General features: G+C 40.3%; 3 protein-coding genes across 8 annotated transcripts in view; 1 reads left to right on the forward strand and 2 right to left on the reverse strand.

Moving 5' to 3' along the window:
* LOC141441758 (ornithine decarboxylase 1-like) overlaps nucleotides 1-719 on the reverse strand; it is a 72,513-nt gene extending 71,794 nt beyond the window's left edge. Inside the window, exon 1 of the mRNA XM_074106608.1 lies at nucleotides 474-719. The gene's annotated coding sequence lies outside the window, so the exon portion shown is untranslated. The remainder of the gene's footprint in view (nucleotides 1-473) is intronic.
* A 5,358-nt stretch (nucleotides 720-6,077) lies between these two features.
* On the forward strand, nucleotides 6,078-20,520 carry LOC141441819 (uncharacterized). 4 transcript variants are annotated; one of them, XM_074106696.1, is made up of 10 exons: nucleotides 6,078-6,310; nucleotides 6,579-6,687; nucleotides 11,719-11,914; nucleotides 12,686-12,806; nucleotides 13,834-13,946; nucleotides 15,278-15,410; nucleotides 16,876-17,035; nucleotides 17,714-17,882; nucleotides 18,198-18,323; nucleotides 18,853-20,520. In XM_074106696.1, exons 3-10 carry the CDS (start codon nucleotides 11,731-11,733, stop codon nucleotides 19,389-19,391), a joined length of 1,545 nt encoding a protein of 514 aa, XP_073962797.1. In that variant the 5' UTR covers nucleotides 6,078-6,310; nucleotides 6,579-6,687; nucleotides 11,719-11,730; the 3' UTR covers nucleotides 19,392-20,520. The 4 variants fall into 4 exon arrangements, with proteins under 4 accessions (XP_073962797.1, XP_073962800.1, XP_073962798.1 ...); XM_074106699.1 differs by lacking the exon at nucleotides 6,579-6,687; XM_074106697.1 differs by lacking the exon at nucleotides 6,078-6,310 and having other exon boundaries at nucleotides 6,331-6,691.
* LOC141441817 (malonate--CoA ligase ACSF3, mitochondrial-like) overlaps nucleotides 19,904-26,239 on the reverse strand; it is a 47,445-nt gene continuing 41,109 nt past the window's right edge. For 2 of the 3 annotated variants that reach the window (XM_074106693.1, XM_074106695.1), the window contains 5 exons: nucleotides 25,701-25,956; nucleotides 25,189-25,392; nucleotides 24,102-24,250; nucleotides 23,306-23,453; nucleotides 19,904-22,775 (listed from right to left, as the gene is read on the reverse strand). In XM_074106693.1, the coding sequence (XP_073962794.1) occupies nucleotides 22,479-22,775; nucleotides 23,306-23,453; nucleotides 24,102-24,250; nucleotides 25,189-25,392; nucleotides 25,701-25,956 (1,054 nt within the window). In that variant the 3' untranslated portion in view covers nucleotides 19,904-22,478. The remainder of the gene's footprint in view (nucleotides 22,776-23,305; nucleotides 23,454-24,101; nucleotides 24,251-25,188; nucleotides 25,393-25,700; nucleotides 25,957-26,239) is intronic. The other variant, XM_074106694.1, reaches the window with a different exon arrangement.

The following is a 26,239-nucleotide window of genomic DNA, read 5'->3' on the forward strand; positions in this document are numbered from 1 at the left end:
CTGGACTAAGTACCTGTTTTCTTTTACAAGTTTAGCCTAACTGAATTATTAAAACAAAAGGAATTTTTATAGCAATGCATTAATTTTCTACTATCTAGATTAAAAACAAAATTCACAGAGCACAGCCTTCACACAGAAACTAGATAATTCTTTCCGTGAATTTATTGGCAAGTGATACCGTATGATGACGTAAAAATCGTCACATCATTAATAGGAAGAATGATTCAAAGTGGCCCGAATTGGCTATAATTAAGGTTGAATCATGAGCAAATAACGATGACTTAACTAGAACTATATGATTTTTACAGAAAATAAAGCATATTCTGAACGTAAATGAAGAAATAACACGTTTCACTACTTTTTGTAGCAGCTGCCGCAGCTTCAAGGCCGAACCAAATGTTTAAATTATGAGTTAGATTACTTAAATTATTGCCAAAATCAGGTGAATAAGGTAGAAATAGTAAGAAACTTACCAAGTTAAGCCACCCACTGGGTAGGCTTTGAAGTATCGGCGGAATCTTGATAGCTTAGTTGCACTTGGCACGAAAAAACTTAACCACGATTAGAGATTTTAAATCACGGTTTTTCGTAAGAAAAACTTTATCGACCATGCCCTAATGTGATTTTTAAGATTAGTTTTCACACGAAAACGTGATATACGTTTCGCAAAAATGTCACAAAAGGAGCGAGTTCGGAAACTGCGTTCGCTACGCCACCTACAACTTCTACGTCATTCATTGTTTGCGATCGATGAAATGGAACATGCGCGTAAAGAAAAAGTGTGTTTCTTTTCGAGTCTATCTTTCCGTATTTTTTTTTTGATATCAATAACTAAATTTATGAGTAAAACTTTTATATTTCTATTCATAAATATTTATAAGGAAAATACAAAATAAATGTAAGTTATGTTATTGCTACACCAGCGTAGAATGGAACATAAAGATCGTCGAGTGGCGTCATCTATTGACAAAAGATAAAACTACGACAATGGGACGTAAAAAGATGGCGCTGTATTTTAAAGTTTTTTTTTGGATCCATTGTTTGGAGCTGTTTATTGATGTTCTCATTACATCCATACTTGTTTAATATTATAAATGCGAAAGCAAACGTAGTAACTTGTATATAATCTGTGGCGAAACTGAAAGTAACTCTGTCTGTCAGTCTGTTGCGTTTTCACGGCTAAACCGCTGAACCGATTCTGATGAAATTTGGTACAGAGATAGAATAGACCTTGGCAAAGCAAATAAGCTATCTTTTGTCGCAAAAAAGAGGCTTTGAGTTGAAATAGGGGATAAAAGTTAATATGGTGGAAGTTCGTCGCTGTCGAAGATAAAACTATGAAATTTGGCATTTAGGCACTTAATAAGAAATGTCGATATTTGTTTGAGCTGTTTCAGTTCTACAGAAATATACATTTTTTTTTAATTTGAAGAGCCTTTTTTTGTTTTTAAACACGAACTTTACGAGGATGAGAAGTGAAAAATAGGTGCATTGAAATTGAGAGCAGACAGCAGCAGACATTGGCGTCAAACTTATAACCCCTCTTTTTGCGTCAGCGGTTACAAAAATTAAATAACAGTTTACGGTAACCGTACTCGATAGAGACGGCGTAAATTATTTGTATGGAGAATTGTACAGCGCCTGGGTCATGCCCGTCATGTCAACGTACGCAATACACCGTCGATACGCGTATTGGATTACAACGTGAAACTCTAAAGTACGACAGAAAGTACTGGCATATGCAGAAGTTGTTAAGGCAGGGCCTCCCACTGTACATGCGACTTCTTCACTGGTTGTAATTTTTTTTGCGACTGCTTTATGTTTGTGCTGTACCATCAGCCAAATAAGTGGTCTATCAATTTTAAACAAGTTCCTATCAAATGAATATGTCGCTAAAGTCGAACTTTCAAGTTGACAGACACGTCTATTGGCATTATTGTTTTATGACATGCAAACGATTATTAACTTTAGGGTGGTAGACCCCATATTTGGCTGACGGGTACTGCAACCCGACTCGACTGCTCTTACCCTCAGCCTTGCGGTAAGTTGCATAATGTACCTACCTATAGACCTTATATAACTTATACTTACTATATACACTATATACTTTATTATATAACTGAAGCCGTGGTGTCCTAGTGGTTTGACCTATCGCCACTCAAGCAGAGGGTCGTGGGTTCGAACCCCGGCTCGCACCTCTGAGTTTTTCGAAATTCATGTGCGTAATTACATTTGAAATTTACCACGAGCTTTGCGGTGAAGGAAAACATCGTGAGGAAACCTGCACAAACCTGCGAAGCGATTCAATGGTGCGTGCGAAGTTTCCAATCCGCACTAGGCCCGCGTGGGAACTATGGCCCAAGCCCTCTTGTTCTGAGAGGGGGCCTGTGCCCAGCAGTGGGACGTATATAGGCTGGGATGATGATGATGATTATATAACTAGCTGTGCCCGCGACTTCGTCTGCGTGAACTTATATTTATCAGTTAGTTATTGTTTCGACTGCCTAACAGCTTACAAAAGATACATGCCTTCAAAATGTTCACTATTCATAATTTAGTTACCGAATAAAATACCTGTGATTGTGGACTTATCCCGATTAGTTTATCTAGACGGGTGGCTTTTCTGCGACTTTTATCCCATTTTGCTTTTCTACCGCATGACGGGTTGGTGGCTTTTCAACGGCTTTATTGTTACCTATTATCACTAAGGCCCTGGTTTCTCAGGCCCATCACACGCGACCGGTGGCATCTGGATGTGCGTCGCACCACACGAGTTAGTGCCTACCCGCTGCCGGCGACGTTTCAGAGAAACCACCCTCAAACATTCGTGGTCAGAGAAACCATGGCCTTACGGACAGGAGACTCCACTCTTGGCACCAGCCTACCTAGAAGGTAGGGCCAGAATTCGGCGATCTGTGGGACGTGCGTAAAGTGACTGTCTTGTGTTGTCAGTGCGGTCAAACAACGTGAGCGGAGTGGCCGAAGAAGCAGTTCAGGTTATTCCGAAAGAGACTGCGCTGGATGGCGTGGTCGGGGACAGGTGCGCGTATATTTTGTGATGAATGACCTCTTGATATGCTACTTCAATGAGAGAGTCGTGGCTATGGTGACACTCAGGTCCTTTACGGTGCCTGAATAAAGCACCGTCTGAACACAAAATCGGAGTACCGATGCTAATCACTTCTACTTCATGGAGATGTCCTGTGTTTTCCCTGTACTCGCCGACAATCTCTTTTAAGAGGACCAAGAGAACCAGGCGCGTGGCGCCCTTAACACCCTCCGCAACCTAAGCTGAACTCTATTGGATATGCTTAACCACAGTTGTGAGGCAACTGCTGAAGACGTCCACTGCTGAACAAATGCCTTAGAATGCCACAATGAACGCCAACTCGGCACTTGCATCCACCGGTTTCCCGCAATTTTCACAATGTCGTCAGTCAACCTGGTGGAAGGCCTGCCAACGCTTAGTCCTCGGTTCATGGTCGCCACTCGTGGACATTTCTCCCCCAACGGTTATCTGTTCTTCGAGCGATGTGGCCCGCCCATTGCCACTTTCACTCTCATATTTTCCCAGCTATGTCGGTGTTTCCAGTTATGTTTGTATTTCCCTACTTTCTATTATTTTTACTTTTGTACCTACCTATTCACAAAAAGGTTATATAGTTAACCAAAGCTTCGGGTACCTAAACTAACAATATCATCATCATCAGCCAGACATCAGCAGGACGTCCACTGTTGAACAAAGGCCTCCCTTAGAACACCACAATGAACGACCACTCGCCACTTGCACTTACAACTCTCGCAATGTGTCGTCCGTCCACCTAGTGGGAGGCCAGCCAAAGTTAAACTAACAGTAAATGTGTAAAAAGTGTTCTTTGAAATTCTTTATATTGAGTCTTTTTTACTTGTGAACCGATTCGTTAATCCAAGAAACCTACCTACATTACATCAATGAAAACCATATTCACGTCGGTTAAGCCATTCCTGGGATTATCGCGAGCAAACGCACAAACAAACAAACTGACAAACAGACAATTTTAAACATCATTGTAACAGTTTTTTTTATGTGAAGGCATAGGTATCAATCAAATTAAATCAATCAAATTTTAAAATATCAAATTCTGATACCAGACGAGGCTGTATTGCCTAACGTTTCTGACGTTCGCGGTCGCAATCAAATGACAGTTGTTGTATGCGAAATCTGTCATTTGATTGCGATCGCGAGCGTCGGAAACGTTAGGTACTCAACTAACAATTTGGCGATAAAATAAGTTCTATAACCGCCGTTTATTAGTTCTACTAAAATCCTATACTTAGCTCTAGCACGACCTAACTCTCTTATAGTCAGATATTGGCGCAGACGTTATACTTAGAGGCTCTTTAGTAGCTCGAATTAACTCCAATAGTGGTAAACAATCGTATAATAGTACTACAGCAGCGACGCATATTACCAAAGGCGATAATAAAGTCACAGTAGCCGTAACTTGTGCCAAAGGTTCTATGAAACCTGTAGAATGTTTTCTTATATCACAGCGTTACAAAAAAGCTACAGTGGTGAAAAAAAACTCTTTGCGCTCTTTTGTATGCAATTTTATAGAAATATTATCTGGAAATTAACATGTGTCATTAATAACAAAACGCGAGTGCTGTAACGTGTGATATAATATTGTAATGGCGACGACGGGAAAGACATTAAGAACTATAAATTCGGAACCGTACAGCATCGCTGCGGTCTCACCACCATTTCGTACACTTTTCCTTTAGTGCGAATAGGCATTTTTGAGTCAAAAAGGATTCCGGTTAAAGATCGCCATTTTTGCCAGGCTCCGTCCCTCTCACTCTCGTATTAAATAGTTTAAGTGTCAGAGGGGCCGCGCGATACGATAACTTCGATTTTCGAATTTCGCAGTAGCCCTGCAGGCTACGAATAATAATTCTTATTCGTAGCCTGCAGGTATTTGAACTGCGTTACTTTCGGTACCGGTGTTGCATCGGGGTAACAAATCGAAGCCGTATGAGTGCAAGCAATGTTGTTAAAATGGCACTCCATTTATTCTGTTTTGATCTGCTCACCCTGAGACCCACATACTCTAGAGCGTTTACCCATAACGTTTTTCAATAAAAAGACCTATCGTAATATCGCTTACCTTCTTTCTAATGCTAAAAAAAAAAACGAAGTACATGGGAGAGACGTCTCGGGGCATCGTGGCGCGCAATCCGAATTCCTGCGTTAGGGTCTCCCCAAACCGACGCGGAGTCAGCTTTAGCCGATCAAAAAACTCCTTATGTCCACGCAATAAGTAAGACCGAAAAAGACGTCGATCGGTTAGACCGACGCGAAACGAGCGTAGCGTGGACATAAAGCAGTTTTGGTCCTCTTAAGCCTATTCCGCGTCGGTAGACCCGTCGGTAGACCCTTAGGGTATTGTGTGATAGATAAACTTCTTCAAATATCTGTCTTAATCTATATGTAGGAACAACAGCAGCGCAGCACTTGCTGTTTGGCAGCAGGATAGCGAGAAGACGGTGGTAGTAATATGGATGGACCTTACACTAGGTTTACGTCATCACTTCGGTCTATATGTATAAGTCCCGCTGCGGGGCACAGACCTCCTCTCAGAACGAGAGGGCTTGGGCCGTAGTTCCCACGCGGGTCCAGTGCGGATCGGGAGCTTCACACACAAATCAAATTTCTGCGCTGGTAGTTTCCTCACAATGTTTTCCTTCACCGTTAAGCAGGGCTCAAGGAAGGTCTATAATAATAATAATATAATTTATTTTCAGATAATTACATCCATTAATGTTAGTAAAAAGTATACAAATAACATTATCAATCTGTTGTTAGTAAAAATTACAGTTAAATGTCAACAGTTTAAAATGAAAATAAAAATTGATTACAAAATTAATAAATTAAATGTCCGAAAAAAATAATAATAATAATAAATTAAAGGAGCATACCAACCACAAAATTACCCCAAAATACACTGAAAATCCTTTGAAAAAATCACTCGGGCATACGAGTATCAGTGTCACAGATCTCTATCGTAACGTAAGATCATAATATTATGTAAAGTGTGAAGCAGTTCTTTTTATGGAATCTGGTTTCACCCAGTATACTCAAAGGAATAGGAAGCCTTGTGTGTGCGACAGTCCACTGTGCACAGTAGAGCGGACTAATTAGGCTCTACTGTTACAAATCCGCCGACTGCAGACCGCGGTCGCGCTCGCGCGGCTACGTCCCCTCTCTAGCTTTTAAAAAGTTAATTTTTAGTTTTTTATTTCTTTTAAATTCAAATCGCGGCAAGCTAAGGTACATTTATGAGCTGCCAGGGTGATTTGATTTTGTGTTATGTACTTCACTTATTTAGCTTTTAGAAAGTTCACTTTTATTTTTAAATTCAAATCGCGGTGTACTAAGATATTAAAAATTAGCTTTGTGAGCTGCCAGGGAGTTTTGGCTTGTGTTAAGTATTTAGCTTTTAAAAAGTTAAGTTATATTTTTAAATTAGAATTAGGTACGGCCAGGCGGGCTAAGGCGGTTTTGAAAGCAGGTGGTTTGATTTTGTGTGATTTTTCAGTGAAAACCTTACCGTGAAAAATGATGACCGAGTTATTTTGTGATGTGAATATGTACCATATTTAAAATACCTATACCAAGATTGTTGGGTTTTAGGAGACAAAACTAAGGTAGGTTAGTACATAATAAATAATATACTTAGTTCATTGAAAAGCGTTCTAACCATCCGTTCTCAGAGTAGGTAGATATATCTAGGTGTAAATTGTGCTAGTTTCCACCCGTGGCTTTACACGCGTGAAGGTCCTGAGGCACCTAAGTACCTTGAATATAGATAAAAAAATTGTTACGTTATGTTGTGATCTTTAAGAAAACCTGTGAAAAAAATAATGTAGGCTTTTTCGTCTATACATATGTAGCGCCGATTTTTGTTTCAAAGAAAACTTCACATTGCTCGTTTCGTGAATAAGCCCTACAATCTAGATTAACTAAATACAATTCCTAAGTGGGCCCTCAATTGAGCCTATCGTTCATTGGACTGCACTACATTAGCCATTCTAGCTCTACTTAAGTAGAACGACTAACATAGTTGGCTAGATATAGTCCGCAACTTTGTCTGCTATTTTTTTAAATTATTTCGTAGAAGTTTTACGCACTACGTATGTATAAATACTTAAAAAATTCCATTCAATTTATACCTCCATATTATTGTCTAAGTACGCGTTAGGTACGAAGTCGCGGGCGACAACAAATTTTCAATACTTACCTATTCTATGTTACGGCAACTTTATGTGCAGTAACGTGCAGTGCGTTAAAAATAAAAGTCGTTCGTCGTTCGTTAAAAGAACCAATATTTTTACATTGAAAACGGGGATAATTTATAATTCCAAAAACAAAGAATTTTGCTTAATTTGGTATAATCGGGGCAGTCCACGGTGGTCCCCGGGCGAAAATTCAGAGTTTTCATTTTTGTTGTCATTAGGTATGTGTTTTTAACCTTCGAATTATATATTCTGTGCCCCCGACGCAAAAACGGGGGTGTTATAAATTTGACCGCTATGTGTGTCCGCATGTGTGTGTGTGTGTCTGTCTGTGGCACCGTAGCCCGATTGGGTGGACCCATTTGAATGCGTTTTTTTATTTGAAATCAGGTTTTCTAGCGATGTTTCTTAGACATGTTTCATCAAGATCGGTTTAGCCGTTTTTGAGATATTGAACTTTGAAGTGACAAAGTCGAGGATTTCCAAACTTTTGGTTGGTTAGGTTATGGTGGGTGTTATTAAAAGAGGTGATGCTCAGGGTTACATTTTTATGAAAACTAAAGGCACCAATGCTAAATTTAGCGTGATCACAATTCTTGGGACTTCTCCTTCCATTGTGCTTAAAAATAAAGGTGGGACGTCGTTTTGATACCGACCCGTACTTTGCGTTGTCATGTCAATGATCAATAAATGCTCTTAATCCATCTAATATATAAAATTCTCGTGTCACAATGTTTGTGGCCAAACTCCTCCGAAACGGCTAGGTTCGGACTTCGGTAGGTCTGAAAATAGGACGTAAACTATTTATCACACGCGGACGGAGTTGCGGGCAAGCTAGTAATAGTAGATTATTGTCGTGGCCTGGAAGTAGGCAATTGCTATTCCAGCCGAGACTAATATAAAGCTTTTCTCAAAAATGGTGTATAATTCTGAAATAGAACAAACTTTTTCTCAAAATATATTATAAAATTTAATTTTATTCCAATATTTTTCTATATGCTTTCCCGCCTTTTTTCATTAAAAATAAACTGCAGGTGTATTTTTCCACCGAAAACCCCACAAGCTATTTCAGACCCAATAGAAAAAGCCCGGAGTTCCAACAAAATATCTGATACCGGCCATTAGACTTGGCTGTATACGACTTGTGCCAACATTTCCATCCGGCCTTTTTAACTTTAAAAAAAAAGTAACTGATTGCAGGCGCGCTAATTCATTATTGTCGAGCTAGCGCGCCTCCAATCTTTTTAACTTTTTAATTTTTCGCTGACCATAAACTATGCACTTCACCTTCTGATATGTAAAGAATAATGTCAACTTTTACGGTCATTTTTGAGAAAAAAACTTTAAGTAAATAGAACCTGTACCCTTAGTGTAAGTTTTCGGTTACAAAATACGTCTCGATCGCGTTCGCGTTAAAATCTCAATTTGTATGGATACACGAACATCGCAAACGTTCCGCTAGAGGCGCTGTTCGTGTTTGCATACAAATTGAGATTTTAACGCGAACGCGATCGAGACGTATTTTGTAACCGAAAACGTACACTAAGGCTCTGTGACTAAGGGCAATAATTTCTATTTTTATCCTCTAACGAAACTCGAAAGTGAACACAAAGTCCCACTGCTCGCGCATCCTTATCACTTAATATCAGTGACTCATTCAACATCCGGTCATTAGATGCAAATAAGTGATTATTTTTATAATGGAGCTTTGAGATAACTTTAGGTAATATATAATATAATGTAGAAGTGACAGTGGGTCCAGCCTGCCTCTGCGTCTAAATTTTATTTAAAAATTCTGTTGTACGATGTTTACTTAATTAAACTGTCAGCTATGTTCTGAACCTTACGGCCAAAGTAATTTTCTGCGGAAAGTTGCGGATTGTTAAGTTAGAAGAAGCCTTCTATGCCTACGTAGACCTAGACTTCGGAAATATTACGAAAATGTATTTATTGTATATTTTTTATATGTCGTCTTTCCCATCACGGCACACGGGGCCCATGCCTAGAGCCCCACCTCATGGAGCCCCGAAAGTCAGTTTCCCATAAGTACTTACCTACTTATTCGTTACTGCCCGTGCCAAGCGCCCAACATGGCCGTTGCACGAGCATTAGGATACGACCTTACCGCAACATGCAGCAGGGCGTGAGCACTAGGAATGTAAACTTGTAAACTTATATTTAGAAAATGAATGCACATAATATATATTTTTTTCATTTCAATGTAACCTACATAAGGCAAAAGATAAATGATGAAATCATTGTAACCTGTTGAATAGCCGTTTTAAAAAAAACTAGTCAGGATGCTAACTTTGTTCTAGAAGAATTGTTTTGCCAAGTTATTATGCAACTCACGTGAATACCTATTTAAATTAAATGTTACAAAAACAAAGCCCAATTTTTAGTTACAATTTGTACCATTATGTAGGTTTGGTACCTACCTGCCTGCATTTTAGTAGCTGATCTGTTGGCCAAGATTACACCTGCGGAAAATTATATCATTGCTGAATTAAATAAGTATGCTTAGTACAAAGAAACTGTTCAAAATATGCACTGCTTGAAACACACTATAAGTACTCCATTTATTTTAACATTTGAAACTTAACGGTAAAATTTGCACACTTTTTTTAATGAAACAAATGAACTGTTTAAAATTGTGTGAACTTCTATAATAAAAACATAATCAACAAGGCTAATAAATGTACATGTAGGTATTTTTAGTCCATTTGTGTTCGAAATATCGAGAAACGTGTATTACAATTTGACTTAGGCAATGAGGGCTATCGTTTTTTGTCCCACTAGATGGCGCACTGTTGCGTGAGGTTTTTAAGTGTAGCTTTCAGAGCCTGTTATTACGGGCGTTAAAACAAAGCTTAGATTAAAATCATATTTAAAACACCTTAAAACCGTACCATAAAAATATCCAGCAACCACAGTGTTGCTTAGTCCCGTTTTGTTCGGAAAAAAAGGGAGGACAAAAGTTTCCGAAAGACAAAACGATCTCAAAACACAGACATTCATTGCCCCGTAACGCATAATTGCCATAATTAATTTCAGGTAATGCAAAATATTCACAAAAAAAATCTAATTATAAATAAACCCGCGTAGCTCACCCAAAAACTATGAGATTTGACATTTCGGAGACCTCACGCTACACTAGCGCCTCTAGTGGCGAATTCATTCGCGATAGCCCTCATTCAAATCTTAAATTAAACGGAGTATAGAGAGCGATAGCGGGGCGGTGCGGTGCGGCGTGGCGCGGAGGCCGGTTGTAATATTCGAGCTAACGTGAAAGAGCTCACACTGAATACCGCACGGGAAATAAGCGTGGCGCGGTATTCTGTGTGCCCTTTTTCACTTTAGTTCGAATATTACAATTACAACCGGCACTGCCTCCGCGCCGCGCCGCACAACCGCTTTCGGCGTCAGTGTTTCTAGCTTGAAGCTGATTCACAGGATCTAATCATCGACACTTAGTTTACCCCAGGGTATACATAGGCGAAGTACTAAAATATCGTATTTTTTTTTAATTATCTTTTATGTACCTACACCTACTATGTAGGTTACCACTTTTTCGGCGTAATTATTATGTAAATCCTATCAGATCACAGCTACGTAGTCCCGGCACAGAATAAGTAATAGTACAAGTCCCGGGTAAGTCGCGGATGGAACTATGGATTCCGTTTTTTTCTATTTTTAGTAGAAAGAAAGAATGAAAAAACATTTATTCGTGACAGTTACATAAACGACGGCATACGAGATAACAATGTAAGCAAGCAATCACGAAACGGACGGACCCCTCCTCAGCATATGCTCGAGAGCCAGCGCTGGTCTTTCGGTGGGAACCACGGAACTTCATACATACATACAATACTTTACTACAGTTGTATGGAAAACTGGCGTGTATCCCGCAGTTCCCGCTTGCTCCCGCGGAAGAATAAGAAGCAGACTAGTTCCCCTTCCCTCTGTGTGTACAGTCAACTACAAAGATTACAGCCAAAGTAAAAATATTATGTATGCACAACTTTTATACCGGGTGGGTCCTGTAACAGGAGCAAAAAAGTAAACCACAGCTTCAGGTCTTCATCCTGAGCTAACTTAGTTCTACAACTTGAAAATAACTTTTATTGTGTTTTTTTATAGTTTAAAGTTTAATTGGACAAGCAATGTATTACTACTTAAATCTCTGATTTTGTTACGTGAAAGGCGAAAAGGTGAGGCCGTACATTGAAAATAGCATTTAATTTGTTTGGAATAAACATAATGATAAAATTACTTAATTTTTGAAAGTTGCATAATTAAAGTACTTCCATTTGAGTAGCAGAACCTGGGGTTTAATTTTTTGCTCCTGTTACAGGGCCCACCCGGTAGTCACAAAAGTCGTTATACATATTTTTGCAACTCTGGCACATGTGTACATTTCAAATCACGCCCGTGTTGTTATAGTCACGTGTCACAATGAAGTACCCCACGGACATGGCCCGCCTGGGCTCCCCCAAGCCGCGCGTGGTGGTGCACCACGGCGAGTACTCCGCGGGGGAGACCACGGGCGGGCTCAGCGTGTTCTTTACGGTGCTGTGCATCGTGGATCTGTTCGGAGTGTTCCCGGTGGTGGCGCTGCCGAGGAGCGTCATAGCATGCGGTGGGTTACAACTCTTTACACTAAGGTAGACCCTGAGAAGAGGCCTGTGCCCATGTGGGTACATAGGCTGGGATGATGCTGATTGAAGGGTCAAAAATTAGTGCTTTGGTCAGTTAGATTATCAGAAAACATTGGACACGATTTTTCTTTTGTCAATCTAACAAAAAAATACAAAGATTAAGCGCGTAAGTTCTGGAGTGGAGCCGTGACGTCACGTTGTGCTAAAAGTGTCGCACGGTACGTTATGACGTAACGCGGAACTTTAACTGGCTAGGTTAGATACAGCTCATTAGAGCCACCCGGCACCCGACCAGCGCCGCCTCGACTTTCGGGGTCCACTCGTTGTCGACAGGTGGTCCACGCGCGGACGGCGCGTTGACAACGAGTGGACCTCGCGCGGTCCACAAATTTCTGGTGATCCGCTGAGTGGTCCTCTCTCCGTCCGCGCGTGGCAACCTCGCGCGCAAGTGCGGCGATCCGGTGACGCTACGGAGTTGATATAGTAAGCTCATACCACAATACCCATACAAATGCATAGGTACTATGAAGAATACTAACCGCTCGAGGCCAGGCAGTGTTGGTCGGGTACCGGGTGGCTGTATGAGCTGTGACCTTTAATCTTCATCGTTTCTTGTTTAATTGACAAAAGATAAAAAACGCATCCATTGTTTTCTGATAAATCTAACTGAAGGCTAATTTAACAGCTTTGTTTTTCTGGTGTTGACATCAGCAAAAATCGAAAATCCGTGATTTTTTATATGAATTTTACAGGCATATACGCCGTTCCCTTGGTCCTGGTGGTGTTCGCGCTGCAACTGTACACGGCGGTGCTGCTCGGTCGCTGCTGGCTGTTGGCGAAGGAGATAGCGCCAACTATCAGGGAAAAGAACAGGTCGGTAGCGAAACTAACTAGACTAGATTGGCAGATTTGTTTGTAGCGATTCCTAGCGCCATCTAGTAAGCGCATATAGAAACTCCAACCAAGTCCGATTTCGATGTTTCTCAACTCGGCCGCATACTTATATACAATTTCCGACGCTCGTCCTTCGGACTTCGGTCCCAAGGCATAAACACCCAACACCCGGTTCACAAATAATTAATAAATCTGTCGTGTTCTGTCGTGATGCTCTCTCTCTCTCTCTCTCTTTAAGCTTGTGATGCGACACAACACAAGCCGTCACAACACACTGCATCAGATAAATGTGAACGCGACCATATAAAATGTATGAAACCGATACCGTTCTGATGCGTCACATCACAACACGACAGATAATTAAGAATCGGGGTTATCAGCCAAATTAAACAAGTTCCTACCTAATGTCGCTAAAGTCAAACTTTCAAGTTGGCAAACACGTCTATTGGCATTATTGTTTTGTGACATGCAAACGATTATCAACTTTAGGGTGGTAGACCACATATTTGGCTGATGGTACCTTACCTACGGATGGCCGGATTTTGTGAATGTCAGAAATTAGTTGGCATTAGCTTGACAATTTTGATATTGGTGTCACGGTTGTGATGTGATTGACTAAGAAGCCCATTATAAGCAAGATTGTAACCTCAAACGGACCTCTCGATATTAACGCCATCTAGCGACATTTCACCTGTCAAACCCTCATTTTAGAATAGGTGGGTAATTCATTAGGTAGTGCCACGAGAGTTGAAGTGAATAATTATACACACACCCACACACACATGTACATGAAGAACTGATTGCGTAAAGGGAGAATTAATTAAAAGAATGAGCGAATGTCAAAATCCCGCTGTCATTAGAAAGAAAGAAAGAAAGAAAGAAAGAAAATATTTAATTGCCAACAGTACAAACACCCGACCAGCGCCATAGCGCATTAGATACATGTCATCATATGTGCGTGGCCTCAACTCTGGTGGCACTACCTATACCTAACTTGGCTGGGCAGATACCCGTATGCGGCCGTGGCAGAGCTAGCATTCGGCGGCCACGCGCGCCGCCTGGTCACCTTCCTCATCGATGCTACGGTCTTCAGTGCTGGAGTACCGAATTTCATCGTCGGTAAGAAGTTTAACATCCTGATTTCATACTGATACTTATTATAAATGCGAAAGTTTCTGAAAGGTAAACGTCCGAGTGCTACAACACGCTAATGCGAATTCCCAATAGACGACACCCTGCTGTCATCTCTATTGCTAATGACATAAGATTAAAGATGCCAACTATTGGGACAGTGACGAGCACTCGTACGTTTACTTTATTTAACGCAGGGTTACTCAAAGTGGGGTACGCGAACCCTAGGGGTTCGTTATTCGACGGTAGGGGTTCGCGACAAGGTTTACGTGACTCCAAAAACCACCAGGCTGCAAGACTAGCAAGATGATTAAGATTGGTTTTTGGAGTATTTTTGTATTATTTATTTTTAGTTTCTCCAACAGTCAATTTTATTACTTTCTTTGGGGGCGGGGGTTCGCTATCGTCTAGAAACTTTAACAGGGGTGCGTGGAGCCATAAGTTTGAGAAACCCTGATTTAACGCAACGCAATGAGAACCACGATGTAAGTTTTGGGGTTCCTCCACGAATTTAATGAAATCCGTCAGATTCACGGATTACGCGTAGGAAGCAGCGGGTAAAATCGGATAAGGTTAGTGTCATCAATTAATGGGGAGTGAGATAAGTCGATCACAGAATGACAAGAGATCAGTGATGATAAAAATATTACGCATTTTGGGAACAGCCATATTATACGTAGCTAGTAAATTATAGACGTGTATATAAATTCTCCATGCATGTGCCATGCATTACGGACGACATAAATTCTCAGAGATTATAAGGATAGAGAATATTAAGGATTTTAAGTAATACGGTATTTGACAACTCCTGATTTTGCCATATCTTAATATTATTATGAAAATATAGATATACAGATAGTGTTCAGCGAAGAGAAAATTTAAATCGGTTGAAAATTGGATTTATTGTGATTTTTTGAAAAATCTATATACCTGTCCCTTTCTCAAACGCTTTTCTCTATGCAGCAAGTATGGCGGTACTGGCGTGTGACGTCACATGCCAGTATGTCTTTCTCCGTCTAATCTTAAATTTCAAACCTTTATAACTTTGTTATTTGTAAAGGTAGCTTAAAAATGGTTTTTCTATTCGATAACAGGTATTGTGTAGTTTTAATTTATAAAACATATACAAAATAGTCAAATACCGTATTGTGGCTTGTGCATATATAATAGGCTTGGGTGTCCAGCTGTCCAGCATGGGTATTAGTGTACGTATTAGTTAAACAAGATAGCGTCTTTTTTTTTAGACTTTTTTGGCATATTACACCTTAGCCTCTTACTACAACATTCCTCAAAGCCTTCACGATTCTTGTCGCTTCCAGCGTCTCAAAGCATGCAGATATTCTGGTGGAAGATAACGGGCGGCGAGGTGGGCGTGTCGTACTGCGTGTGGATGCTCCTCATAGGGCTCCTGCTGTGCCCCGTCATGTGGCTCGGCTCGCCCAAGGACATGAAGTAAGTGAAGAGAGTTCTGATACTGACACTTGCATTAATAACTGGGTTGGTTAGACCAATTTTCCAGAATCTTTATTTCCTAGTAGCAAAATTTCCATTGCGTGTTTTAACAAATGTTTTTTTTTTTCTTAATATGTTTTCTTACTGAAGCTTATTTTCACAATCGCGCCTATTCTCAATTTTAATTAACACAGAAACAGGTAGGTTTGGGTGCGTAACGCTCGATATAATGCACTTTTGATATATTTTCACTGGATATAACGATTAAAGGATATAATGCACTTTTGATATAACAACATTTGATATATTCTCATGTAATATAATTATCAACAGATATAATGAACTTGTAATATAACAACTATTAATCTAACAGTCATAACGTATAACATACATGGGATATAACTTTGTTCGATATAAAGCTCAGTTGGTATAATGTACTATTGCCATAATTTGGAATACTTACTACTATTATTTCTTGCCGTGGTAAAAGCCGTGGTGGCCTGGTGGTTTGACCTATCGCCTCTCAAGCAGAGGGTCGTGGGCTCAAACCCCGGCTCGCACCACTGAGTTTTTCGAAATTCATGTGCGGAATTACATTTCAAATTTACCACGAGCTTTGCGGTGAAGGAAAAACATCGTGAGGAAACCTGCACAAACCTGCGAAGCAATTCAATGGTGCGTGTGATGTTCCCAATCCGCACTGGGCCCGCGTGGGAACTACGGCCCAAGCCCTCTTGTTCTGAGAGGAGGCCTGTGCCCAGGAGTGGGACGTATATAGGCTGGGATGATGATTATTTCTTACCTATTTTACTCTAAAGTAGGTTGGTGTAGGTTAGGTTACGACGACGAGCGAAGCGAGGAGGAGTATGTTAGGTGGAAGGTGACCTTACAGCGTGCGAGCCGAGCGAGCGAAGCAAGCGAGCCGCCGCAGCAGCCGGCGAAACGCCAGAACCGACTCTTTTGTATAATACTATAGTTTTTAAAATGATATCTTAAAAAACATTATACCACTAATACTTATATCCAATATACATTATATCCATTAAACGTTATATCAAAAATGTATTATACTATTTGAACATTATACGCCATGAAATTATACTGATTGTTGTTATACCAAAAGTGTATTATGTCCCTTGAGTGATTATATCCAATGAAATTGTATTAAATGTTGTTATACCCAGTGAAAAAATATAAAAAGTTGTTATACCAATCATTACACACCCGGTGGGTTAGCTTGCATCAGTTTCAGTGTCATTAAAAATTGAGAAAAAACACGATAGTAAACATTTTCTTCATTAAAAAACCATAGTGACAAAAAAAGGATATTTGGGGAAAAGCGCCAATGTATATTATGCTACAGGTAAATAACGATTTTGGGAAAATGATCTAACCAGCCGAATTTATTTAAATTACATGAGCTCTTATTAAATGTAAAATCATAACTATTTACTTGTTTATCTAGAACACTAGCCGTAACTTCAGTGTGCACAGTGAGCACGGTGGCGATATGCACGTGGAGCTGCATCCTGCTGGACGACGTGTCTCCGGCCAGCGCCGGCGTGCTGGCCTACCAGCCGCGGCCTCAGGACCTCATCGTGGCCTATGGGATCATTTCTTTTCAGGTAACGGTAACGCAGAACCATGGAATAAGTTATAGTACGAGAAAAACTAAAATAGTACAAGTAGGACTAAAAATAGTACATGCAGAACTAAACTGTAGTCAGGTGCAAAAATATGTATGTATTTAAAAAATCAAAAATATGTTACCACAGCTTTATTACGTCGGAATAAGGCTGTGGTATATATTTTTGAAAGGTTTGATAAGTACGTATTTTTGAACTTGACTGTACCTACAAGCGGAACTAAAAATTGTACAAGCAGAACTAAGAGAGGATGTTAACGAAATTAATATTGGAAGTCAATATAACCAATTTCTAGTGGTTGGATTTCATAAAATGTGGTAGGTATCATTAGGTTAAATGATACCACAAGTAAATAACGTGTAAGGTACCTACAATCAACATAAAATACTACCTACGCATCGCTCAGCAATTTAACTTAACCAAGCCAACTTAAAAAACTTGAACGTCCCGATCTTAATGAAACATAGCTAAGAACCCAGGAGAAGCAAGGAAACTCGCTTTCACGTTAAAAAACCGCATCAAAGTCGCTCCATCCGTTTGAGAGCTACGATGCCACTATGATGCCCTCTTTTTACGTGAGCGGATAAAAAAGCCTGTAATTAGCTACCTATAGCCCGTAATAGTATAAATATTTATTAAATTTTTGTCTCCGACCAGTTCGACATCCACCCAATGCTGTTGACCATTCAAGTGGATATGAAAGACAGTCGCAAGATCAACCGCGCCGTGCTGCTCGGGTTTGCCTTCACTGGTGCCCTGTTTGCCGTCACCTCCGCGCTCGCCGCCTATCGCTACGGGATAGACGTCGATAACAATATACTGCAAGGTGAGGGTGCGAGGGTTTTTTTCGCTCTAGTTCCTTCACAAAAGATGAAGTAAGAACTGCGTTCATTTTTCGCCTTTGTTTCTTTCGCAGTAGCATCTTCAGTTCTAGCAAAGTAACGAGGGCGAAAAAAATTGCCACCTATGCAACCACTGTTTGCCCATAACTCTCACAATGTCAGTCCACCTCAAGTCCACCTAGTGGGGGACTGCCAACTTTTCGTCTTCTGATTCAAAAGGTCACCACTTCGAGAACCTTTCTCCCCCAAACTGATTCGGTATTATTAAGTTCTTACAACACTTGCCTATTTTCTCTCAGGCATACCGCCATCGGTGGCGCTATTCGTGGTGGCATTGCTAGTGACGTTGCAGCTCTGCCTGTCCAGTGCCGTCGGCAACTCCGCGCTCTTTCAGCACGTTGAAGACTTGCTGAACATACCAAGAGGTTAGTACTATTATAATTACCTCAAAGTGGCGTAGCTACCAAGGGGCTAGGCGGGGCAGTGCCCCGGGGCCCTCAAGCTCAGGGGGCCCTCGAAATTCTGCTTTATAGCTGATGATAAAGTTGCTTAGCATTTTTAAAGTATTCGTATGTATAATGATTTTACTTCAAAAAACCTTACCAGTTTTGATAGCAGTGGGCCCCATTTTCTTATTTGCCCCAGGGCCCTAGGTTACCTAGCTACGCCACTGCCTCAAACGCACCGAACTACTCTGGGACAAATATTTATAATTGCGAAAGTCGTATAATAACCGGTGAACCGATTCGGATGAAGTTTTTTTTAAGTATATGGAAATAGTTTCGCGACCCTCCTGGAACGAACACAGGACAGTTTTTATCAAGGAAAATTGCATACTTACCTACCGCTGGAGACCGATAAACAAATTCTTCACAGACGAAGTCGCAGGCAATAGCTAGCTTAAATATATTTTCCTTACTGTTCCTTCTACAATGCTAGAAAATTTGTTTGCAGACTTCTGCGTCCAGCGCTGCCTAATTAGATCTGCCATCGTCGCATTCGCCGTGTTCCTTGGAGAGACTGTGCCTCGCTTCGACATAGTCATGGGCCTCGTCGGCTCAACTCTCACAGGCCCTCTCATGTTCATCTTTCCACCTCTATTCTTCCTCAAACTGTGCCATGCGAAGGCAAACCTTTCAAAAGACGACGACCTAAAAATGTCCGTATCGTACAAGAGTAAAAAACAAAATGGCGGATATTTAGAAAATGGCGACGCGACGCTACCTATCCTGCGCAATGCCTTAGAAACGAAGTATAAGACTTTTATGAATAGCTACGACGAGTTATTTGCACAGGGTTTAGAGCGATATAATATAAAATGGTATGATTTGTTGCTAGCTTTGGTTGTCATGATGATGGGTGTCGTAGCTACGGTGGTGGCCATGTATTCTAGTTGGTCTGACGCCGTCAATTCTGCTACGTTCTCTGCTCCTTGTTTGCTTAATGCTACTGCAGCCGCTAGGAGCTTCTTAGAAATTACTAAAAAGGACTGACTAATATTATTTTAGGAAATTCAATAAACTAGTAAATATGCAAGTATTGAAGGTTAAATACAGCGTGTATTTTTGTTATAAGCATAAACTTCTCACTAGCGTCAAGTTACTGTACACTGGCGGAATGAAAAGGTTTACCATGACCAGTTTTCAATAAATTCATTTACACGTTGCAAGCACATGTTACTTTCTGAATGACTTTATGACGGAATATGTCATACTCGGTCGATAAAACAGATACTGAGCAAGCAAAAACTGACCTTAAGGTCACCCTTTTCATTCCGCAACTGCACCATTGCTACTTGAAAAAAATACGATCCAGCATTTAATGCTAAACTTAAAATTTATCGCAATATCACTTCGTATCACTAAACCCAGCGTCTAGTTACTTTTTGAGTTTTGTTTGTATTCAAAATATGCACTGTATAAACAAAGTAAAGTCAAAGTGGTTGTTAAGTGAATACAAGTGCTATTAATGTACTGTCTTTTAGTATAATGTAATAAAACATTAGTTTTACTAAAACATGTATTTTATTCAACAGATAACAACAATCGATCAATCTTTAAAATATAACAAAGAACTGTTATCATCTAGCAAGCTAACTGTTCACAAAAACAATAAACAAACTCTAAATATACAACAAAGAATATTATGCCACACAATTATTCAACAAGTAACTCGGGGATCATTCAACCGGCTTTCATATAAAGCCTTAAAGGAATGAGAGAAGGATCCCATTACACAGCTTTTTATAAGTATAAGTATTTTTATTCGTCATCGTCAGTACCTTTAATGGAACTACTGCCTTTTTTTTCGAACTATATAAATGAAGAAGGAAGAAACTTGCGTAAAGGTCTACTTAAAATCCTTGTTAGCAAGCTCAACGATAATAATAATATGTAAAAAAGGGGAAATGCAAAAAAAAAAAACTTAAATTTCGTTCAGAAAACATTCTGCTAATAAATACGAAAATAGATGTGGTAGATACGTACATATGTTTATAACGCCTTTCGAATGCAACGTACTATCATCACCACAATGTATCGCCACTATGGCATATACAGAACATTTCAATAGAATCTGTCAATTTTCCAGACATTTAAGATACCCTAACGTGGGCAATAAGGGCTATCGCGTATGAATTCGCCACTAGAGGCGCTAGTGTAGCGTGAGGTCTCCGAAATGTCAAATCTCATAGTTTTTGGGTGAGCTACGCGGGTTTATTTATAATCAGAATAATTTTATGAATATTTTGCAATATCTGAAATTAATTATGGCAAATATGCGTTCCGGGGCAATAAATGTCTGTGTTTTGAGACAGTTTTGTCTTTCGGAAACATTTGTCCTCCCTTTTTTCCGAACAAAACGGGGACTATGCAACACTGTGGCATGCTCGATATTTTTATGGTACGGTTTTAAGGTGTATTAAATATGATTTTAATCTAAACTTTGTTTTCACGCCCGTAATAACAGACTTTGAAAGCCATACTTAATAACCTCACGCAACAGTGCGCCATCTAGTGAGTGAAAAAACGATAGCCGTCATTATGTATGTCCCTTTTGATGTGATTATAATCTAAAAGGAATCAAAAAAGAAAAAATAGTCAAATCACAAAGACTTAGGCAACCCGGTGTTCATATTAGTTGGCTGGAAGTGTCTACAGGATTGTCAGATTCTGTTGAAATGGAGTTTACAAGCGAGTCAGCGGCAGGTTCAAATCAAAACTTTCGTTTACAGCGACTCTGAAAGGGACCCTTCTTTTTGCACGGGAAAAGCTACAAAGATCCGCATGAATTAAGAAAAGAATATGCTTTGATTATGAACATACAAATTATGCATTGTCAAATTAAATGGTTGCACTGTTCTACATTTTGACACTAGTTACTAATCTGACCTTAACACTAAATCGAGATTTATTTATTCCAGAAAGTATAAAGCTGATACTATTCTTAATTCAAACGTCTCAAAAGGTTATAGCTGTTTGGCTGAATCATAATCCAATTGAGCCTAGCATAAAGAACGGATATTTTAAGCGCAGCTTCAAAGCCCGGAGGTCCTATAAGACTATGTAACAATAACGATTTAATGAACACATAACAAAGATTAATTTAGGTACTATAACCGATAAATGCAATTGTATTAAAAAATAAGATTAAAGCACTCGTGTGATCGATCAAATTTGTAAAACTATAAATTTATTTCTACATTTATTAAGGCATTTCAAAGCGTATTAGTCATTTGTGAAAGATTGGGAAACACGATCTAGCTTCAAGCACTAACTGTGAATTATTATTTATTTTTTGGTATAGACATCTATTTATTTATTCAAAGAACTTGCACTGGACGCCGCATTCAAAGGACGTTGGCACTAATGCGTGCGCGAGACGTCCGTAGCAACCAGTTGATATTTCATAATTAAAGCACTGATAGTCAGTGTGGTCCCGACTTTCGAGTTCAGTCTTCATACTGCTGCGTTCTCTATAATGTAAAGTCAAGCTCAAAAATAATTGACAAGTTAGCACTGTAACACTCGGGAAGTTTAAAATGTTAGTGACGAACTACGAGTAGGTACTAATGGACTTTAAGCTTTAAAGTTGGGCTTTATCGAGCCTCTATAAAGTAGAATCCACGTAACAGGCAGTCAGACGGCCAGGCGGTCCTACATGCAGTATCGTTGGGCACGTATCTGAATATCGAAAATTGAAATATCGATAGCTAAAATATCGACGGTCAAAATATCGAACCTAACCTAACCTACTTTCGATATTTTGAACATTAACTGTTTAACTTTAGATATATTAAATTTCAATATTCAGATACGTCCCCGTATCGTTAGACGTGCAACTTTATTGGCTTAATAAAAATAAACTATCCCATACGTCACTAATTTTTCTATCGCTTGTTTGACTCAACACACAACTGTCCAGAGAAGAAGCAGCCATGGTATATCACAACTCTGAATGAAGAACTCCAAACTCCGGACCGTTCCCTGTATGCAACTCTGCGTAGTTCTTATTGCGACAATTCGCGTGCTATATACATAAACATAATACATACATTAAACATTTACCATCAAATCCTCCAACTAATTCTTCACAGCCAGAGCTTCACCATACAGCTTCCTAATCTCCTTCTTATCCAGCTTCCCCATCACGTTCCTCGGCATTTCCTTGACCACGATCATGTTCCTTGGCAGTTGGTACGGCGCCAGTCTCTTGCCCGCATCGTCTTTCAGCTCCTTGAGGGTGAGTGTGGCTTGTTCCTTGAGCACTACGACGGCTGAGACTATTTCGCCGTAGCTTTCGTCTTCGACGCCCAATACGGCGGCGTCAGCAACGCTGGGATGCTCCAGTATGGCTGATTCCACTTGTAATGCGCTTACCTGAAATGGTTGAATAGGCTAGTGTCTTAAAAATATTCTAATTAAATTAGTTTCCCAATTAGATTATTAGAAAACACGTATTATTTCTTTTGTCAATTAAACAAAAAATGATAAAGATATAGCCAGTTTCAGTTCCGCGTGCGACACTTTTTAGCACGGCGTGACGTCACGGCAACTTTGAAGTGCTTCGTCTTCGTCATTATTTTTGATTGACATAAGAAAAAATACGTGTTCAGTATTTTCTAACAATCTAATAGAAAAATATTTTTAACCCGGGAAACTATCCAATCATACAAAATACAAAATATTCTTTATTGCACAACACAAATCAGTACAAAAATTTGTATGGACACAGAATTCAGGGTAGACAATATGAGTAGGCGGTCTTATCGCTTAATACAACCATGCATAGTGTTTTCAAATTATTCTGGAATTTTCCGGAAGGTTATTTGGATTAGTTTGACTGGTCCGACTTTTCCCGATGGAAATACATTACCTGTGCACTATATCTACACAAGTTTTATACTGACCTTGTAGCCGCCAGTCTTGATGATGTCGATGGACGTCCGTCCGAGGATCCGGAAGCGGCCGCCGGCGAAGGACACCGTGTCGCCGGTCCGGAACCAGCCGTCCGGCGTGAAGTCAGAGTCGTCCGGCTTGGGCGCGCGGTTGTAGTACCTGGTGATGACGTTTTTAACACATATTAACTTGAGTTGAGGTTGACGCGCCTTAAGGGCCAAAGACACTAGGTCCTTGCTATTATTTACTTCATTTTAGTTTTGAAATAGTACATTTATATTATGTGTTAGTGTACATGGTGAAAGACGCATCACAGATCGACCAGGAATTAGGTTCGATTCGCAGCATAAGCTACACTTTTCTGTTTTTCAGAACTGTCGTTTTTTTTTTATTCCACTGGATGGCAAACGAGCAAGTGGGTCTCCTGATGGTAAGAGATCACCACCGCCCATAAACATCTGCAACACCAGGAGTATTGCAGACGCGTTGCCAACCTAGATGCCTAAGATGGGATACCTCACGTGCCAGTAATTTCACCGGCTATCTTACTCTCCACACCGAAACACAACAGTGCAAGCACTGCTGCTTCACGGCAGGATTAGCGAGCAAGATGGTGGTAGCAATCCGGGCGGACCTTGCACAAGGTCCTACCACCTGCAAAGTTTCATTATAATTTGGAAAAGTAAAATGCTTGATTATAATATAGTTCGATGCGATATCTCAATAGGTTTCTGATCCGGATCACTTAGGTAAGTCCAGTCAAGTTGGCCCCTAAAAATGTTAAATCCAGAATTATGATGCAGTTACCTGGAGAAAACTCCAGGTCCTTTCAGCAGCAGTTCCCCCTGGTAGACATCGGTGCCGGAAGGCTTGTGTTCAGTCACGTCCGGAGCTCGCCACTCGACCTCCGGCTCCTTTTCCTCTTTCGGCGCCAAACCTAGTTGCTCCAATGATATCTGAAGGACAATAATAATAAAGCTCACGAAGCATGTTTACTCTCTACTTGCGCGTCGAGCAGACTTCAGGCACGGCCGCATACGACATCTTTAGGTGTTCTTGGCGTTCAAAGGGTTAATAACTATCAGTACGTAACAAATATATAGGATAATTATGTTCATTGCCTAATAAGTTTAGGGAAATTTTTGGGTCTCTTACACGGTTTTAGCCTTTCTTTGGGATCCTAGGTTACAAAAAAAATAAATAAATACGTACCTATATGAATTCTTATAATATTAATTTTGTCTGATTTCGATTACAATCGTAAGTCCAATAATATATGTTATTTTTTCAATGAAACAAATTTAAGTTTCTAGTATTTAAGTTTCTAATAATAAGTCATGGTAGAGAGTAAAAAATATGTCTTGGTCGAACCTTACCTACACACCAAACGGTAAGGGTATTTAGTACTCTTTACATCAGCTTCCCACATCCCTCCGAAATGAGTGTAGGGTTGAGTATTAAAAAGCGGCAATACAGTGCTTGCTAGCAATAATTTTCCGTTTTAGATATTTGCTGGCGTAAAACTTCACAATATTGTCTAAATATTGGCTGGAGTCTCAAGGAGAAGCCATATTCCTTAGCGAAGCTCCAAATTTTTTGGTTATATCTACATAATAGGGATGTTGACTCCACCAATCAACTGACGTACTTTTTAGGAGCTGTCAAAACACAATTCTCCCATAGAGTTTAAATCTAAATAGCAACATATGACGTCACTTGTTCGGCAACTCAATCAACTAACTATTTATTTGTTTGAAGCAACAAAAAATCTAATTTTGCAGTTAATCGAAAATGTATCTGGTTTTTCGGGGCTAAAATAAAGCGTTTTTTTTACTGGAGTCGTGTCTTCGAATTATTTTTTAATGGTGTCAACATCCCTATTGTTATGACTCACCCTCGTGTCAGCGGCAGGAGTGGCAACAGTGACGAGTGGCTCCAAAACTCCGGAGTCCCCGGGTGCGGCAATACGCGCCGCCACGCCGGGCAGAGGAGTCCCGACGCAGCCCACGGTTCGGGCCTCCGCCGGTCGGTACGGGTTGCTCAGCGCCATGCCCGTTTCAGACATACCGTAGCGCTCCAGCAAGCGGTGGCCAGATATCTTAAGGAGAAAAAGTATACTGGGACTGGGAACCAAATCTTTTTTTTAAAGTAACGGTTTTGGCTTAAAAAACGATGCACCCAAAAATCTTTGGTGTTTCGTGTGCATGAACAGTGGTAATTATGATTAAGTGACCTAACTTGGTACTTTGATGAAGGCGTGTATAGAGTAGGCAGCAGGGCGTTGGGTGGTGGCGTCCTGCTGCGGCGCAACTAACGCTACCTACCCTGGAATTGACTCAATGCACACCTATGCTTTGACTACACTAGATTGAGCTTTTTTTTAAGAAAAGGAGATTAGTCACTCACCTCCTCCCACTTCTGAAACAGTGAATCCGGCAGCGGCGCAGAGCCGGCACACATGAGCCTCATCCGCGAAGCTAACGTCGCTCTAACATACTCCGCAGTCTTAGGATTATCAAACATCTTGCTGTGGTCCGCGGTAAGTTTTGCGTACATGGCTGGCACGCCGTGGAAGACGGTAGCTTTGGTCTCGTCGCGCTCGCCCATGCCTAGCAGCCGTGCCCAGACCGTGTGGGAAACGAAGGAGGGCAGCATTCGAATTCTGGTGATAAATTGTGGTATACAGAACTATCGCCGTGAGAATCGCAGTAATGTTAAAAATGAACAACGGCAATGAAAGAAAATCTTGGTAAGTACAACTTAGTGCCTTTTGTAGAGCATCGCAATATTCGCAATAAGATCCTGTCACTGTTGCCACTCAGTGAAAACTCAATAACGTGGGCATACGAATGTCTACTGCATCACAGATACTTCTTTATGAAGTAATAATTAGGTACACTCTATCCCGGTTAAAAATCCTGTATTTCTTTAGCACATAAATTTTA

The sequence above is a fragment of the Choristoneura fumiferana genome, chromosome 24 (assembly GCF_025370935.1).
Source record: "Choristoneura fumiferana chromosome 24, NRCan_CFum_1, whole genome shotgun sequence".
Lineage (NCBI taxonomy): Eukaryota > Metazoa > Arthropoda > Insecta > Lepidoptera > Tortricidae > Choristoneura > Choristoneura fumiferana.

Bases quoted from the DNA above. Each gene is read 5' to 3' on its own strand.
- LOC141441819 (XM_074106696.1), top strand. From the start codon at position 11,731: ATGAAGTACCCCACGGACATGGCCCGCCTGGGCTCCCCCAAGCCGCGC. The intron at 12,807-13,833 runs GTCGGTAGCGAA...TTGGCTGGGCAG, and splicing joins ACTATCAGGGAAAAGAACAG to ATACCCGTATGCGGCCGTGG. The intron at 17,883-18,197 runs GTGAGGGTGCGA...ATTTTCTCTCAG, and splicing joins CGATAACAATATACTGCAAG to GCATACCGCCATCGGTGGCG.